This window comes from Harpegnathos saltator, unplaced genomic scaffold, assembly GCF_003227715.2.
Source record: "Harpegnathos saltator strain DR-91 unplaced genomic scaffold, Hsal_v8.6 scaffold2, whole genome shotgun sequence".
Classification (NCBI taxonomy): Eukaryota; Metazoa; Arthropoda; class Insecta; order Hymenoptera; family Formicidae; genus Harpegnathos; species Harpegnathos saltator.
This window is the reverse complement of record NW_020229983.1, coordinates 937860-950765: the sequence shown is the minus strand read 5'-3', so window position 1 is coordinate 950765 and position 12906 is coordinate 937860. Positions and strand designations below refer to the sequence as shown.

The 12906-nt window shown below is 40.7% G+C and overlaps 2 protein-coding genes across 2 annotated transcripts; one reads left to right on the top strand and one right to left on the bottom strand.

The window, feature by feature from the left end:
- Nucleotides 1–73: 73 nt before the first annotated feature.
- On the bottom strand, nucleotides 74–3200 carry LOC105181412 (abnormal spindle-like microcephaly-associated protein homolog). The gene is made up of 9 exons (XM_025297968.1): nucleotides 3081–3200; nucleotides 2912–2996; nucleotides 2399–2511; nucleotides 2265–2322; nucleotides 2076–2182; nucleotides 1864–2013; nucleotides 1721–1786; nucleotides 410–595; nucleotides 74–346 (listed from the first exon to the last, which is right to left on the bottom strand). The coding sequence occupies exons 1-9, from the start codon at nucleotides 3168–3170 to the stop codon at nucleotides 74–76; spliced, it is 1128 nt and encodes a 375-aa protein (XP_025153753.1). The 5' UTR covers nucleotides 3171–3200.
- A 590-nt stretch (nucleotides 3201–3790) lies between these two features.
- LOC105181408 (modular serine protease) lies at nucleotides 3791–10113 on the top strand. The gene is made up of 9 exons (XM_011138150.2): nucleotides 3791–3969; nucleotides 6226–6673; nucleotides 6839–6943; nucleotides 7144–7376; nucleotides 7583–7798; nucleotides 8132–8296; nucleotides 8479–8777; nucleotides 9217–9373; nucleotides 9654–10113. The coding sequence occupies exons 1-9, from the start codon at nucleotides 3807–3809 to the stop codon at nucleotides 9839–9841; spliced, it is 1974 nt and encodes a 657-aa protein (XP_011136452.2). The 5' UTR covers nucleotides 3791–3806; the 3' UTR covers nucleotides 9842–10113.
- Nucleotides 10114–12906: the final 2793 nt, after the last annotated feature.

Below are 12906 nucleotides of genomic sequence, written 5' to 3'. Positions count from 1 at the left end.
GACCCCGACGGAGCTAAAAATGCAATTCCAGCCGCTATTCCGTGACTGAATATCGTTTTCTAGAACGAGAATATTATCCTGTAAGCTCGACAAAGAAGTCACCGTCTTCCTCCGTTATGCAAGCGCGTGTCAATCGATTTCTGAAAGCGCGTTGAAGTTCTTCGCCGGCTTCTGCCAAGTCCTCTCGACTACCAAATTCCGCGGGGATGTTCACGCGAGATACGACTCTGTCGAGAACTCTGTGGTGCAGACTTTTGAGAATGGCTTCCACCACCATCGGCTTCGTCGATTCCAGCCGCGACACGTTATACGTGTTTTTCCTCGCGCGATATCGTTTGTAAGCTCTCTGCGGGATATTCATGAATATGAGCGTGATGTGCCATTGCGATGAAACGAGTAACTTATTTACTTGTATGACGAGAGCGGCTTCGTTGGCTCTCATCAACGTCAATCCTGATTCCTCGTACATCACGTCTAACCAGGCGACGGATTGAATGGTCTCGGTGGGCTCTATCGTGTCTAACTTGACTTCTTCCTCTTCTTGAGGCTTTGTTGTCACTACGAATAGGCAAGAGAGTAATCTTCTTCCCCCATACTCGGCGAAATATAAATTTATATATGATTATATATGAATTTTGTTTCCATATAGTCACGTATGCATATACATATAATTATATATGCTCACATTGAAAAAAATTTATAAATACAATTAAAGCAACTGCTTTTGCAATGTTTATGACAGTCCGTGACGTAAATGTTTATTCGAATGGAACAATCTTCTTTTTCTTTCATATTTAACAATGTTTTCTTCATTGTAGAAATATATAATTTCATACAACATATATATAGACACACATATACAGGATGTCCCATTTTAGAGTCAGACAAAAATCTCGAAAAATATGAAAGATACTAAGAAACGTTTTAGACAAAAGTATGGTTTTAAAGGGGATATAAAAAATAGAAAACAACTATATTATTTTATAGATGACGCCACTTTTGAGATATTCACTGATCTCATTTTTTCTCATTACTTTTCTTAAACGGAAATCCTAATTTTTTATTATATCATCTTTTTCTACCAATTAATTTGAATAACTTTTGTCTGAAACAATTTTATTCGCTTAATATTTTTTAAGATATTTAAAGAAAACTTTGTAACTTTTTCAAAATTTAACTTACTATATCTCGTTAACTATGTCGAAAGAAAGCTACTTTTCGAAAGAAAAAAGACTTTTTTACTCTATTTAGTTTCAAGAATATATTGTTACGATAGTGCTCTAACTTTTGTTAACTTATCGATCTTTGGAAATTTCAAAATTATCAAATGAATAAAAGTAGCTACAGATGTGAATATATTGAATTTTGAACTCCAAATTTTGAACCTGTCGCTAGGCCATCATATAATTATAGATAGCCATCATATAATTGTAGACTACGTTATTCCGAACACAAATGTTCTTTACCATTTCGCAAATAAGTGCGCAAATTTTCAAGTTATCAATTAAAAGAGCTTCTAGATGTGGTCATTTTCAATCGTTAATAACTTAATAACTATTATGATTTTTGCAAAATGGTACTTGACTTTTCTTCTCAGTTTGATCTTGATTAATCTTCATAATTTTTTGTTTCCAAAAGATCCCGGACACCCTGTATATGAGTTTAAATAATCATATATAATTCTTTCTGATCGGACATACACAAAAACACGAGAACAAACTTCGATGGCGATCTTACTCGTTTTTATCTTTAAATTTCTCCTCGTGTAGTACCCGCGGTAAGTGGCCTATAAGGGAATCGTGATGAATAATACACAATGACCATTAATATAGTATGTTAATAAACGTATGAACGATATCACGCCTGTATCAAAATGGCTGCGTTTGAAGCCTCCGCCTGCGAAGCTCCGGCTTTCCTGAGGATCTCGAGGGTCCTCTTTGCCGCTCGTTGCCACTGAATCACACCCTGGGACTCGTTCAGCAACATCCTCTCGTAGTGTCCGCGGAAAGCGGCCTGGTCGACAATGAGAACGGCTTAAAGAGCCGCTAAAGATCGGCTAGAGAGACCTGTCGCACCTGTATTATCGTGGCGGCATGCTCCGCCTGTTCAAGCGGGACCCCAGTGGCTCGCAGGATACTTTGCAGAGACACCTTGGACTCGTCCTCGCAAGCGCAAGCTGCGTCTGCGGCCGAAAGGGAGGGATTTGCAGTTCGTCCATCGCGCTGCGAGATTGCTATTCTATGTGTAATTTAGCGGGTAATTACCATCGCATACCTGGACCGCTTGCGTGTCTACCGCGTCTAAATATGCGCCGAACGCTCTCTATAGGGTGAATAAAAAGATACTCCCGGAAATTAATATTATTATTTTGCCAGACGCGAAAATCGCAGCCTTATACCTGAATCTTAGGCGCGGCGCGGGCGATCTGCTCCAAACTTAAGCCGCTGCGATAAAGAATAGCCACGATGGCCTGGCTGTTCAGTAGAATATTGTTTACGACTTTCACCGCGACTGCAAGACAATTACAGGCGATTATACGGGATGGATGATGTATGATGCGCGCGGATTTAGTCGTTTACGATTATTGCGCATGTTATCTCGCGACGTCGCGAACGATATACGCGCGCGGTTATTTTCTACAATCTGCGGATTTGCATGATAATTTATAAGACGCGTATACGTGTGACGAATAGATGTGCGTGCGCGTGTGAACCTCTCTCTCCCTCTCTCTCTCTCTCTCTCTCTCTCTCTCTCTCTCTCTCTCTCTCTCTCTCTCTCTCTCTCTCTCTCTCTCTCTCTCGTACGTGTAGATATTATTGTAATTACATAATGTTCTAATCAGCATATGTCTGTCCAATTCTTGGAATAACAACATTGAGGCATGACAAAATCGCCACAAACGACGCGGTACCTTTCGCATTCTCCCGCGTGATCAACAGTGCCTCCACATAATCGGCGATGAAGCAATAAATATTCCTTGGCTGCGAGCGTAGAACCTTTTGGGGTTAGATAATCATTTAATCATCCTTTGACTTGACGGCGTTAAAAGAAAAGCCAAAAAACAATTTCATAGAATGAACCTCGCGTGCGATGTCGGAACATAGTTCGCGCAATCCTTCCGGGATTTTGACTGTGTGTTTAGCCCCGTGTTTCTGAAGTAAAACGTTCATTTTCGTGATTATTGCCTCAGTTACCCGAATTTATCGACTTGCTCTTATCGCTTGGTTATACGACACGCGGAAAGTTGCTAACTTTTGGCGGCATAACGAGCGCATGCTTGTCGCCGTTATGCCGCCGAATAGCTCTGACGAGCTATTCTCGAAAATATATGAAAAATATTGTATGCGATATTTCATCAATGGGGAAATTTAATTGGTTGGGAATCGTAATATCTAGTGATATTCGTGAAATATACGACATTTTTCAAGAATACGGGCCCTGACGGAAATTCAAGTGCACTGAGCAGCGAGATATCGGCTATCCCGGGAACGTCGACGTAAGATTGTTGAAAGTACGAAAACTCGCTTCCATCGAGCCAGCACCAACTGCTAAAATGTCGAAGTTTCATCCGCGAAATCGCGATCCGGCGATGACGGAATATTTTTTAATCGCAGACACCTGCGACATCGCGACATGCTTCCTCGTATTTCAATATTATTCCATGCGGATCTCTCTACGAAAAGAGAGAAGCGCGGCAGCTATTAAGCCGATAATGTTATTCCCCCGAGTGCTTTTTCCGGCGCCAATACGAATCCTCGTCGCCGTTAGTGAAATAATCCGTGGTGGTTCATCGTGGGATATTCCGCATGACCTTCCACACAAAGGTGTCGATTGGGCCTCGCCGCGGAAGCCGCGGTCAGTTTCTCGTTGGCTGGGAGAGCGACGGTCGTCATGTAGAAACGTCTGCAGTTATGAACGCGCGTGCTGTATTGTCGATATCTCTGTCGTTGCTGGCTTTATTGCCATCGCGTGAGTAGCTTACATAACGATCTTCATTCCACGCTGCTGCTGCTGCTGTTGTTCCTGACGAAACGGTCGCGCTCCGCCGAGCTCTGTGCCGATGAGTGACCGTCGGACTGCAAAAGTTCGCAACTTCGTGCGTTCATACGTTTTAATCGTGAATTTCACGTCGCGATCTGACGCGTTTCCGCGCCGCGAGCGACCGACCGTGTCGTGTCGTCGGTCGGGCAGTGATATCGATGGTGCCTCGAAATATGTTTTCGGCAATTATATATGACCTGTGGATGTCAGGATCCTGACATCCCGATATGTCGAGTTAACCTTTAAACTGATACGTTTGCAAAAATCACACTGATGGTAATGTTGGTCTCGCAGACCGCTATCATGTTTCCACTAATTTTTGAAATTTTTTATGATGAAAAATGTATGTTTTCATTTATCCTGAATGTTTGCGGACGGAAAATGATTTCTAATGTTCTAATGTGAAAATTAGTAAAAAATTTCATATACAAAAAATTAAAATATATTTAAATAATGACAAACATATTTCATGCAGAGATGTTTCAATGTGAGTGTTAGTAAAAAATCTCTAATACAAAAGAAATAAAATATATTTGAATGACCCCTTACAAAATTATTTCACCGTTTTCAGCTCTCAAAAATCGATTTTGATTGTAAATTTGAGTTGTAAAAAGTGTGCATTCATCTCAGCGAGTATGACACCGTTTTTAGATCGGAAAGGGGCAGTTTTATTTAAACAGTGAATGGTGAAAACGGATTGTCGAATAGTAAAAACGAGTATATTTGTGTAATAAAAACGTAAATATAAAGTGTATTTTTAAGCAGACTGCCCGTCTTTAACACTCTTTTTACAGCTGCGAGTAACAGCACGTTAATATGTATATTTTTACTCAATTTATTTCAATGTCTTGAGTAAAAGAGGTACGTATTAACGTGCAGCACTCATCAGCTGAAAAAAGAGTGTTAAAGACGGGCAATCTGCTTAAAAATACTTACGCATACTCGTGCATATTCGCGTATACTCGTAATTTTTCGCTCTATACGCTACGCGGGCTTGAGAGTGCAAGAAACGGACATCACAATGAAGAAACGGGTAAAAAAACGGGCCAAAAACGGGCCAAAAACGGGCAATATAAGGATAAAAACGGTGAAATATTTTTATAAGGGGATGGCAAACATGATTTAGCATTAAGTTGCGTGAATCTAAAACTGAAATAAAATATTTCATTTCGATAATTAATTAGCTCAAATCAAATTGATTAAACTAACAAAAATAAAAATATAAAGTGTTATTTATTATATAGTTTTATATTATAAAACTATATTTTTTTAGGAACTGTAGACAAAGTGACGCCTCGCATTTTGCGTATTTATATTTTACGTTTTACGTTTTAATTTATCATTGCACAGTATGTATATTTCTCTTTTCTTGAGAACATCCGTTGATCATGTCTCTGCGGCTTATCTATTGACATTAATTATTTACTGCGAAAAAATTAACGCGAACCCGGTCTATGAGACCGCTACAATTTTTTATCCATCTTGTATTATACGTTTTCAGTTAACGGCAATGAGACCACTATAACATTGATGAATATCACATATGAAGGTACTCTAAGTTTAGGAGTGCCTTTTGCGGATATCGAGAAAGTTATTGATAAATAAAGTTTCAATAATTATCTGTGAGATATATCAGTTTAAAGGTTAATGTCGCTCACGTTAAAGTCTCGACAGTTTCCTCATTTATTTGCGCTCAAAATAAACATGGAGATAGTAATTTCTATGTGGCCACGTAAAAAATGTCGAACGAAATATTCCGCGACGTCGCACGTTAATATCCAAGCTGACGGGTTTACGAACGGGGCTACGAGTTTTTTCGAATGATTATCGAATTCTTATTGCTCGATAAGCGGAATCAGTCACGAGGAATCTCATCGATCGGCCAGTCGACTTGGGAATCCCCGGACTGGGATTTTTGTAAAATTTTTTTCTTCCTCCGCACGTATATCTTCTTCTATCTATAAACAAAACTCGGACAGAATGTAATTAGAACGTAGATTAAACTCTGCTTTTTCCAATCTTTTAGACTCTACTTAAATATTTCGTTTTCCACTCGACTTCTACTTCGACGTTAGCGAAATCTTTTCGTTAGATGAACGACGTTATAACCCCTTACTCGTGTATTTGATAGAATATCTTGTGAAGACCAGTCGATAGCATTCATGCAAAGATTTACATTTTCAGCGTCTGTACAAGATAATGCATGGTACGATTCCCTATACAAGGCACCTGGTCAACTGGTGGAAGCCGTGAATTCGGCATCGGGGATTGCGACATCCTTGAATCTGGGTACTTCATTGGGCGGTTCTAAATGGGGCGCGGGCGCGGGCATCAGTTTTGCCGGGTCACAGAGTCACAGTAAACCGGGTAACAATAAAAATGGAAGAGGACCACCAGGTGGTCTTCCTCCCGGATTATCAAATGGAGGCCCTCCGGGGTTAAACGGTAACCTTCCTCCGGGCTGGAACAAAGGAAACAACGAGCGGCCAGCCGAAAATGGACCTTACACAGATACAAGTACTGAAAAGTTCACCGATGAATCTTTTGCTAACAATAATAATAACGGTCCTCGCGGCCCGGATAATCGCGTGCCGAATCAAGACGAGAGACCACAAGTCAACGGACAATGCAGGTACGCTCGATCGTCTATAGTTAACGAATTATAAATTTGGTAACGTGACACCGGGGAAACCCATTTATTGATGATGAAAGAGGGTAGGAAGAAGGAGAAGGGGCAGGATGGGAAGATTAAGTGGCATGCATATAATGAGAACGTTTCATTATCATATTAAAACAGGAACGACCAGTTTCGCTGTGGGAGCAACGAGTGCCTGCCATTAAGTGTCAAATGCGACGACAAAATTGATTGTCGTGATTCCAGCGACGAGGCATCTTGCATTACGTAAGTCGAAGATCTGCTTGCACAAACGTATCTCTGCAACACATGCGTGTCCGATAATTTATTTCCACATAAATCCATTAGTGAGCCATCCTCGCTCGGGCCTTGTGCTTCTCTCTTCAGGTTTCTTCGTTCTTACAACTTCCACTGAATACTAAGCTCCCGAATCGATAATTTTCTCACACGCATTCGTGGAATTGCAGCAACAGAAATAACGAAGAGAACGCCTTACCTGGATCCTGCGTCTTACCTGAGCAGCCTCTGGGTGGACGTTATAAGTTGGGTGGATGCGAAGAGCAATGCCAAAAACATCCCGGTGACACGGTCCCGAAAAATAGCATTCTCACCTACAGCTGTAAGGACAATTACGTGCTGAAGGGAAACAACATTTCCGTTTGTGTCGACAGCGAGTGGTACGCACTGCCCTCGTGCCGCAGTGAGTGTCTCTTCTTGACCGTAGCGCTAGCCGTTTCGAAGGCGATCGGACGAACAATTTTTTTCTGTACTTTGAGTTGATTTAACACGAGGACTTTATCGCACAATCGCTAAAATGAATGTTTTTATATAGAAGCGACGCTCTTCTTATTCGGACGTCGGATGGTAAAATTTATCGCTCACCTCGTCCGATGTTTATTTCTGCAGAGATCTGCCCGACGCTGAGCAGCACCAGCGTAGACATCTCCTGCAGTTATCAAGGAGAAAAGGTGTCCTGTAGCGAGCGTGTACTGCCTGGTACCCGAGCCAAGCTGTCCTGTAAATCATCTTATAAATTACCTTTAACGAACGATCCGGCTTACAGGGAGATCACGTGTCTCGACGATGGTTTATGGGATCGTCCCGTTTTTCGCTGTCTACCAGGTGAACGTTATTTGTCATCCCCCATGCTTCCGATACGAGGCGCGAACGGAAAAGTCTCGACAAATTGAACGGTTCCCGTGTACGCGTGCGGCACCGCCGCTTATTAATAACTTTCACCCTGCCCCGCCTCCCCCCCCCCCACCTCGTTTCCGCCCGCGCTTTTTCTCACGGCATATAGTTGCCCTTCGTCCCTCATCTCTCGACTCGTCTCCTCATCTCTCCGAATAATCACACGCATACCCGCGGTCGTATTTTCGAGACTTTTCCGTGCGCAGTCGTCGCCGATGTCGTCATGTCGCGAAGACACTAACAATGGTTTTTCCGCTCGACCAGAATGCGGCACATCCATCGCGCATGGTAACACCCTCATTGTAAATGGATTCGAGGCCAAAGTTGGGGTGTTCCCCTGGCACGTCGGTATCTATAGAAAGAATGCCAACATGAAGCACGAGCAGATATGCGGCGGTTCCCTCGTCAGCAACAACCTCGTCGTCTCAGGTGAGTTAGCACGAATGAGCAAACTTATTTCCCCGCCCTCATCGCTCGTTCTTATCATCTCTCATTCTCTTTCTCTCTCTCTCTCTCTCTCTCTCTCTCTCTCTCTCTCTCTCTCTCTCTCTCTCTCTCTCTCTCTCTCTCTCTCTCTCTCTCTCTCTCTCAAATCATTTCCGTATTCGCAGCGGCACACTGCTTCTACGACGAGGCTTTCGGCAAACTTCACGACGCCTCGAATTACGCTGTGGCCGCCGGCAAACACTACCGCGCTTGGGATGTCAACGAGCAGTACACGCAAAAATCGCTGGTGGAGAGTGTCAAATTGGGCAGCAGATTCTTGGGGGCGAGGGGCAACTTCGCCGAGGACATAGCTCTGGTGAAGCTGAAGACGCCTCTAGAGCTGAGCACGCTGGTGCAGCCGATCTGCATGGATTGGGAAAACGTTTACGAGTGGGAACAGTTACGAATGGGACAATCCGGCAAGGTAACTACAGCGAGTATCAATCGCGAGAAAGCCGAACGACTGGACGTCCTCAGGCAGTTTAAGATTAATTACGCGAGGGCGTTTCCGAGCTGAACGCGATTATGCACATGCAGGAAGCTGATCGTTCTGGAAGATATCGTCACGACACGACGTTTTGAAGGAAACTTTGGCTATGTGTACATGGATGCGCGTCGTTACGTTGTGCCCATGTATTAATTAATCGTGTCACGTCGCCCATGTCGCAGATTTGCACATTTATACACATGAGATAGCACTAAATAGCACGAGATAGCGCTAAATTTATATCCAAACGGACGGGTTATGAAATTCTTGCGGGCGGCAAAAACACGGCGAAAATCCAGCGCGAGGGAAGTAGAGGGTGGGCATCAAATATAACGAGAGGATAAAACGATAGTGGGTTCACACATGATGATTTCAGGTAGTCGGCTGGGGCAGAAACATCAACGGCGAATCCACCCAGACTCTGTTCGAAGTTGACATGCCGTTCGTGCCGTACTCTGAGTGTTTGTCCGCAGTACCAGTAGATTTCCGCGGGTACCTCACGTCCGACAAGTTCTGCGCCGGCCGCTTGAACGGTGAGTTGAACAATATGCGTGAATAATTGCGCGGAACTCACTCGTTTGTCGGGTCGCGCTTGAACTTTCGCTAGATTAGCGATTCTACGATACGACATTATCGTATGTGCATGAAGAATCAGTTGATGGATAATGGATAACGAGGTAATGAAGTAACAAGCGAATAGATATTAACTTCAATGGTATGTGCATTGCGCTTCGTTGTTGGAACTTCGTTAGAACCTAGAAAAGAAAGATGTATGAGATGTAAACGTGATGAAAATAATGACTTGATTGCCAGGGTCGAGCGTGTGCGAAGGAGACAGCGGTGGCGGCCTGTGTTTCCAGAAGGATGGGGTTTGGTACCTTCGTGGTGTCGTAAGCGTGAGCCCGGTGAGAGATGGTCATTGCGATTACAACTCATATGTTGGATTCACTTCCATCAGCCACTTCCGTGATTGGATTCGCGAGGCTTACGTCAGTGCGTAAACGTGTAGAGGGACGTCGGTTGTCCGAAGCACGAAATGTGTAACCGGCATCATATCGAGCTTGCAATTATGTGAAATGAATGAATGTGACGTATGAATGACATAATAACAGTGACAAAAGCCTGAGAAGCAACCATCGCCTTGCGTCTTTCACTAAATACTCCGGCAATGTCGAGATGGACAGAGGCGCGCAAAGGACGGGAAAGAAGATTCGAAGATTTCCGTGATTGAATTCGTTTTAATATTACATATTGAATAAACATCTAAACTGAATGATGTATCTTTTTCTTTAACTTCTTTGCATGTACAATCGCTCGACTGCCACCTCTGATTTTTATAACACTCTGGACAAATTTATGCAAAGTGATTTCGGAGACCACATCGCACGGATGATAATTCTTTCGTCAGTAAGATTCTATAAATGTGGTGTTTTCTATGTTTTAATATTTCACTCGTAGTATGTATGTCAGAAACGATCAAGGGCAAGCATGCAGACCGGTTTCACGCTGTTTTGATATTCCACGCATCTCTTGTTACCATTTGATATTCGTCAAATATTGCTAAACGTTAATCAACAAGTCAAAGCCACTTTCAATAAGTTTCTTCTACCTCATCATGTGTATTGATTAACCTTTCTCCTTTCGTTAATATCTCAAGATTTTACATGCTTATTTGCGAAATAGTAGAAAATATTTTTTCTTCAGTTTGATCTAACTTATGATTGCACATGGCGATTATGTTTTGTATTTATAAATATCCTGAATATACAGAGAAAAAAAGGTCGGGCACTGTGAATAATTTTGAAAATATGCAAGATAGAAAGAAATATTAAATATAGAAGTTATATGGTTTTAAGTGATACACCGTATAGCAATACTAATATGACCTTGAATAGGCGTCATCAAGGCTTCGGAAAGATTACTTTGAATTTTTTAAACGGAAACTCCTTTTTCTTATTATATTATCTTTTTTTATTATCTTTTTTATATCATCTTTTTCTTCCGATTAATTTGAACAACTTTTGTTTAAAACATTTTTTAGCTAATATTTTTTGAAACATTTAAGGAATACTTAATAATTTTTTCGATATTTTCGATATTTGGCTTACGATAACTCGGTAACTATTTATCGGAAAAAAGTAATACTAAACTGTTTTACAATACTAAACTTTTTTACAATACTTGGCGTCAAACATACATATGTTGCTACAATAGTGCCATAACTTTTGTTAACATGATGATTTTGAAATTTACAAAGATTATCAAGTTAACAAAAGTTAGGGCACTATTATTACAATATATTCTTGAGACCAAATAGCTAAAAAAAAAAGATATAAAAAGCTTATGATATCTCGATAATTATCTATCAGAAGAAAAAATAGTATCACTTTTTCTTCCGACAAACAGCGAGATAAGCTAATTACCGTAAACCAAATATTGAAAAAATTATCAAGTTTTCCTTAAATATCTCAAAAAATATTAGGCAAATAAAAAAATGTTTCAAACAAGTTTCAGGAAAGTTGTTCAAATTAAAAATTGGTAAAAAAAGATGATATAATAAAAAATAGGGGCTTTCATTTAAAAAATTCAAGATGACCTATTTCCATAACCTGATGATGCTATTCAAGGTCATACTAGTATCGTTATGTAAAGATCCATTTAAAATCCTACAACTTCTGTATTTAACATTTTTTCCTATTTTGCATATTTTCAAATTGCGAGAATGCTTTTGCAATCGGACACGAGTACCGCGCATATAAAAAACTAAGCGTTGGTAAATATATTATATTGACGCGATATCCAATTAAATTTTAGTCATGCGCATGTCGGTGTGTATCGTTATATCGTATCAATGTTACTTAATCGTGTCACATATTCATTTCGTTTATATGCCCGTATTCGTAAATCATAAGGGGACATTTGCATTTAAATGTATCGGTTATCTAATTTTCGCGAAATACACGATAAAGGTCCCAGAGCTTCGTCAAAAGAGAGAAAAATGGAAATTAAATATAAAGAGAAGATAAATACATGGGTTCATGATAGTAATTTCAGATGGTCGTGTGGAATGAAAACATCAACGATGAATCTAACCAGACTATGTACGAAATTGACATGCCATACGTGTCGCATTTGCAATGCTTTTTTGAGAGCCCTGTAAACCTTCACAAATTTATCACGATGGATAAGATGTGCGCCGGACTTTTGTACGGTGAGAATCTATCCGCGCAAATGATTGCGGTAGATTCATTCGTGCTTGTTATGTCTTATTTGAACTTTCACAAGGTTGATGCGAGATAATTGTAAATTGAGAATGGATAATGAAGTAAAAATATAACAAGATAATGAAAGGATAGTTATTAGCATTGATGGTGCGCGATTATGTTTTATTGTTATAAAGCTGAGAAAAACGCGTGTTTTCAATTCCTTAGTATTTGGTCGATATAAATATGATGAAAATAATCAAACGATTATCAGATTCAAGCCTCTGCAGTGAAGATGGCGGTAGCGGCCTGTACATCCAGAAGGAGAGAGTTTGGTATCTTTTGGGTGTCGCCAGTGTCAAATATGGGAATAACGATGGTTGTGCTTACGATCCATATGTTCTATTTACCTACATCAATTATTTCCGTATTTCGATTGGAGCGGCTTAAGATAGTGCGTAAACGTGTAGAGGGACGTTGGTTGTCTGATGCACGAAATATGTAGCCGGCATTATCAAGCTTGCAATTATATGAGATGAATGAACGTGATGTATGAGTGACATAACAGTGACAAAAGCCTGAGAAGCAACCATTGTATTGCGTTTTTCATTAAATACTCTGACAATATCTTAATCAGGTGACAGAGGCGCGCAAACGGGAAAGAAAATTCGGAGGTTTCGAAGGAAAGTAATTGAAATCAATTTAATATCATATATTGAATAAATACCCAAGTTGAACGGTATATCCTTTTCTTCACCTCCTTTGCATACACAATTGCTCGACTGTCACCTCCGACTTTCTATTCTACACATGTATTCTAATATGAGTATATTTACAAATAGAATCCCCAACGCAAAATGCTT

What these genes read in the sequence shown, in the direction of transcription:
- LOC105181412 (XM_025297968.1), bottom strand. Translation starts at nt 3,170, where the DNA reads ATGAACGTTTTACTTCAGAAACACGGGGCTAAACACACAGTCAAAATC. An exon ending in ATGCCGCCACGATAATACAG is followed by an intron (nt 2,014 to 2,075) that starts GTGCGACAGGTC and finishes ATTGTCGACCAG; the next exon opens with GCCGCTTTCCGCGGACACTA. An exon ending in CGAGTAAGATCGCCATCGAA is followed by an intron (nt 596 to 1,720) that starts GTTTGTTCTCGT and finishes TATTTCGCCGAG; the next exon opens with TATGGGGGAAGAAGATTACT.
- LOC105181408 (XM_011138150.2), top strand. Translation starts at nt 3,807, where the DNA reads ATGACCTTCCACACAAAGGTGTCGATTGGGCCTCGCCGCGGAAGCCGC. An exon ending in GCTGGCTTTATTGCCATCGC is followed by an intron (nt 3,970 to 6,225) that starts GTGAGTAGCTTA and finishes TTACATTTTCAG; the next exon opens with CGTCTGTACAAGATAATGCA. An exon ending in CGCACTGCCCTCGTGCCGCA is followed by an intron (nt 7,377 to 7,582) that starts GTGAGTGTCTCT and finishes TTATTTCTGCAG; the next exon opens with AGATCTGCCCGACGCTGAGC.